Source organism: Centruroides sculpturatus, unplaced genomic scaffold, assembly GCF_000671375.1.
Source record: "Centruroides sculpturatus isolate CEXI.00-Female unplaced genomic scaffold, Cexi_2.0 scaffold1579, whole genome shotgun sequence".
In the NCBI taxonomy this organism is placed as follows: Eukaryota; Metazoa; Arthropoda; class Arachnida; order Scorpiones; family Buthidae; genus Centruroides; species Centruroides sculpturatus.
The window spans coordinates 49,116-51,302 of record NW_019385771.1 but is presented as its reverse complement, the minus strand read 5'-3'; the positions used below and the strand labels follow the sequence as shown (position 1 = coordinate 51,302).

The following is a 2,187-nucleotide window of genomic DNA, read 5'->3' as shown; positions in this document are numbered from 1 at the left end:
AATTAATAAATCACTTCGGTCATGAAAAATAATCAGTCAAATTAAAGTTGTAAGTAACGTACTTCGAATTACAAAAAATGATTAATAATATAAACGCTTAAAAATATTATTTGTTTTTAACCACGATAAAAACACTTAATAATCGTAAATATTGTTGTGTAATAATGATACTGTAATAAGATATACATATATATAGGCTATATATATATATATATACATATATATATAATATAGTAACAACTGAAATATATATAACAATTATATTTTAGTGAATTATATAAGCTAAAACACTAAACACTCTGTAATGTCGAAGGAAAGACATTTTTTGAGGTATGTTGAAATGAAACGAACACAAAAATTCACTTATATTAAAAGTAAGGTAAAAAGTAAATTTATTCATCATTATTTATGTTTTTAATTTTCTTTATAGACCTTTGAATACGAGATTACAAATTATTCTTGTGTGTGTTTTAATTATTTTCACGAATGCGTACGAGCAAAAGACTGTATCTAGTTAGTAAGAAAAATAATAAAATATTTGAATTTTCTATTAATTTGTGATTGGTGGTAATTCGTTACAATTATTTATATTATATATAGGAATTTCAAAGAGAATTGTCGGAGGATCCTTAGCCAACATTAATGATTATCCATTCATGGTGAGTTAAATCTAAAACTAATGGAAACATTTAACTTTATATATCTGTTTATGCAATCCTTTTACAAGCAGTCTTCTTTTGTATTTCAAAGTTTTTACATTTATTTTTTCGTCGATATAAATTTCGAACAATATACTTTAATCCATTTAATTGGATTTTATATTTATCTGTGTTTTATCCGGTACTGGTTCTAAACTGATGTGTCGAGAAGCCACGAAAAGTGTCAGGAAATCACAGAATTCATAAAAAACATCAGATTTTTAAATTTGTCAATGAACAACAAAGTGTATTTCTATAGTTTATGAATTGTTTCTATAGAAGATGTATTTTAAAGAACGTGTTAATTGATACAGAAATCGTTTCTTTTATAAAATGCTCTATACCAATTTACCTGTTCGCTTGTTTCTTGAAGATTTGGTAACGTTTATTTCAATCTTGTAATGATTAATTATGTTTGATCTCTATGATATTAAAATATTCAGAAGAACTGGCAGATGGTATGGCCTCAGTATATACCTCAGGATAAGGTTGATGGAATAGGATTAAGTCAACCCAACACTTGAAATCCTAGGCAGATGACTCTCGAAAGGAGTTTCTATGGAAAATTGGTCAGCAATCGGGTGTTAGACGAAGGAAGGACAACCTGGACGACTCTACATGGAGGGCGATTTGACAAGGCGCAAACCAGTAACTAATTATTGGTTTTCAGTAGTTTTTTTTCACTCGACTAAACGTGAATGAGCAAAAATATCTGTAGACTTTCATATATTTTGTGTAGGATAGTTGCAATAGAAAAACAGATTACAGACATAGTAACTCTTTCACGTACGCTTTACAGCTTGACTGAGTTCGGTGTACTGTACATATTAATCTTACAGTTCTTTCATATATATATATATAAAGCACAAATACAGCGCGTATATGATTGATATAAACTTATCTGTCTATGATGTGATTATGTTTCATTTGTCAATGTTATATCCAAACTGTTTATTTACAGATAAGCAATCCATTACAACTCTGTCTTACTATTAGAAAACGATACTATAATGTCGGTCGAAGGCCAAAAATAAAGATAGAAATTAACAATAAAACTTTTGTGTATAAAATTCACCATAAGAGAAGTGAAGTTAAATAGAAGTCAAACAAAAATCCGTAAGAATAGTTGTCAAAGAACGTTAAAATAATTTTATATATATAGTGTATATGTTACCGCTAAAGCTCGAAATCCGTTAATGTGCGCATTACCTAGCTAATCTGCAGATTAACTAGGGTGATCCGTTAAAGCTGCGAAAATTATTTCATTTCTCAAATTACCTAGATAATGTTCAGATTATCTAGGTAATCTGCAAATTACCTACTAGGCACTCGGTAAAGTGAAAATAAGATTTTTGCTGGAACAACAGCAACGTTTCTGTACGCTTAAATTAACATAATGTTATTTATTTAATTTTCAATATCTAAAGAATCAAGTTAATACAATCAACAAATTAGTTGATTGAATCAATCATCAATCAATTAAAAAAAC

The 2,187-nt window shown here is 28.2% G+C and overlaps 1 protein-coding gene across 1 annotated transcript; it reads left to right on the top strand.

The window, feature by feature from the left end:
- Positions 1 to 252: 252 nt before the first annotated feature.
- On the top strand, positions 253 to 1,866 carry LOC111642012. The gene is made up of 4 exons (XM_023388269.1): positions 253 to 330; positions 431 to 513; positions 601 to 659; positions 1,660 to 1,866. Exons 1-4 carry the CDS (start codon positions 305 to 307, stop codon positions 1,795 to 1,797), a joined length of 306 nt encoding a protein of 101 aa, XP_023244037.1. The 5' UTR covers positions 253 to 304; the 3' UTR covers positions 1,798 to 1,866.
- Positions 1,867 to 2,187: the final 321 nt, after the last annotated feature.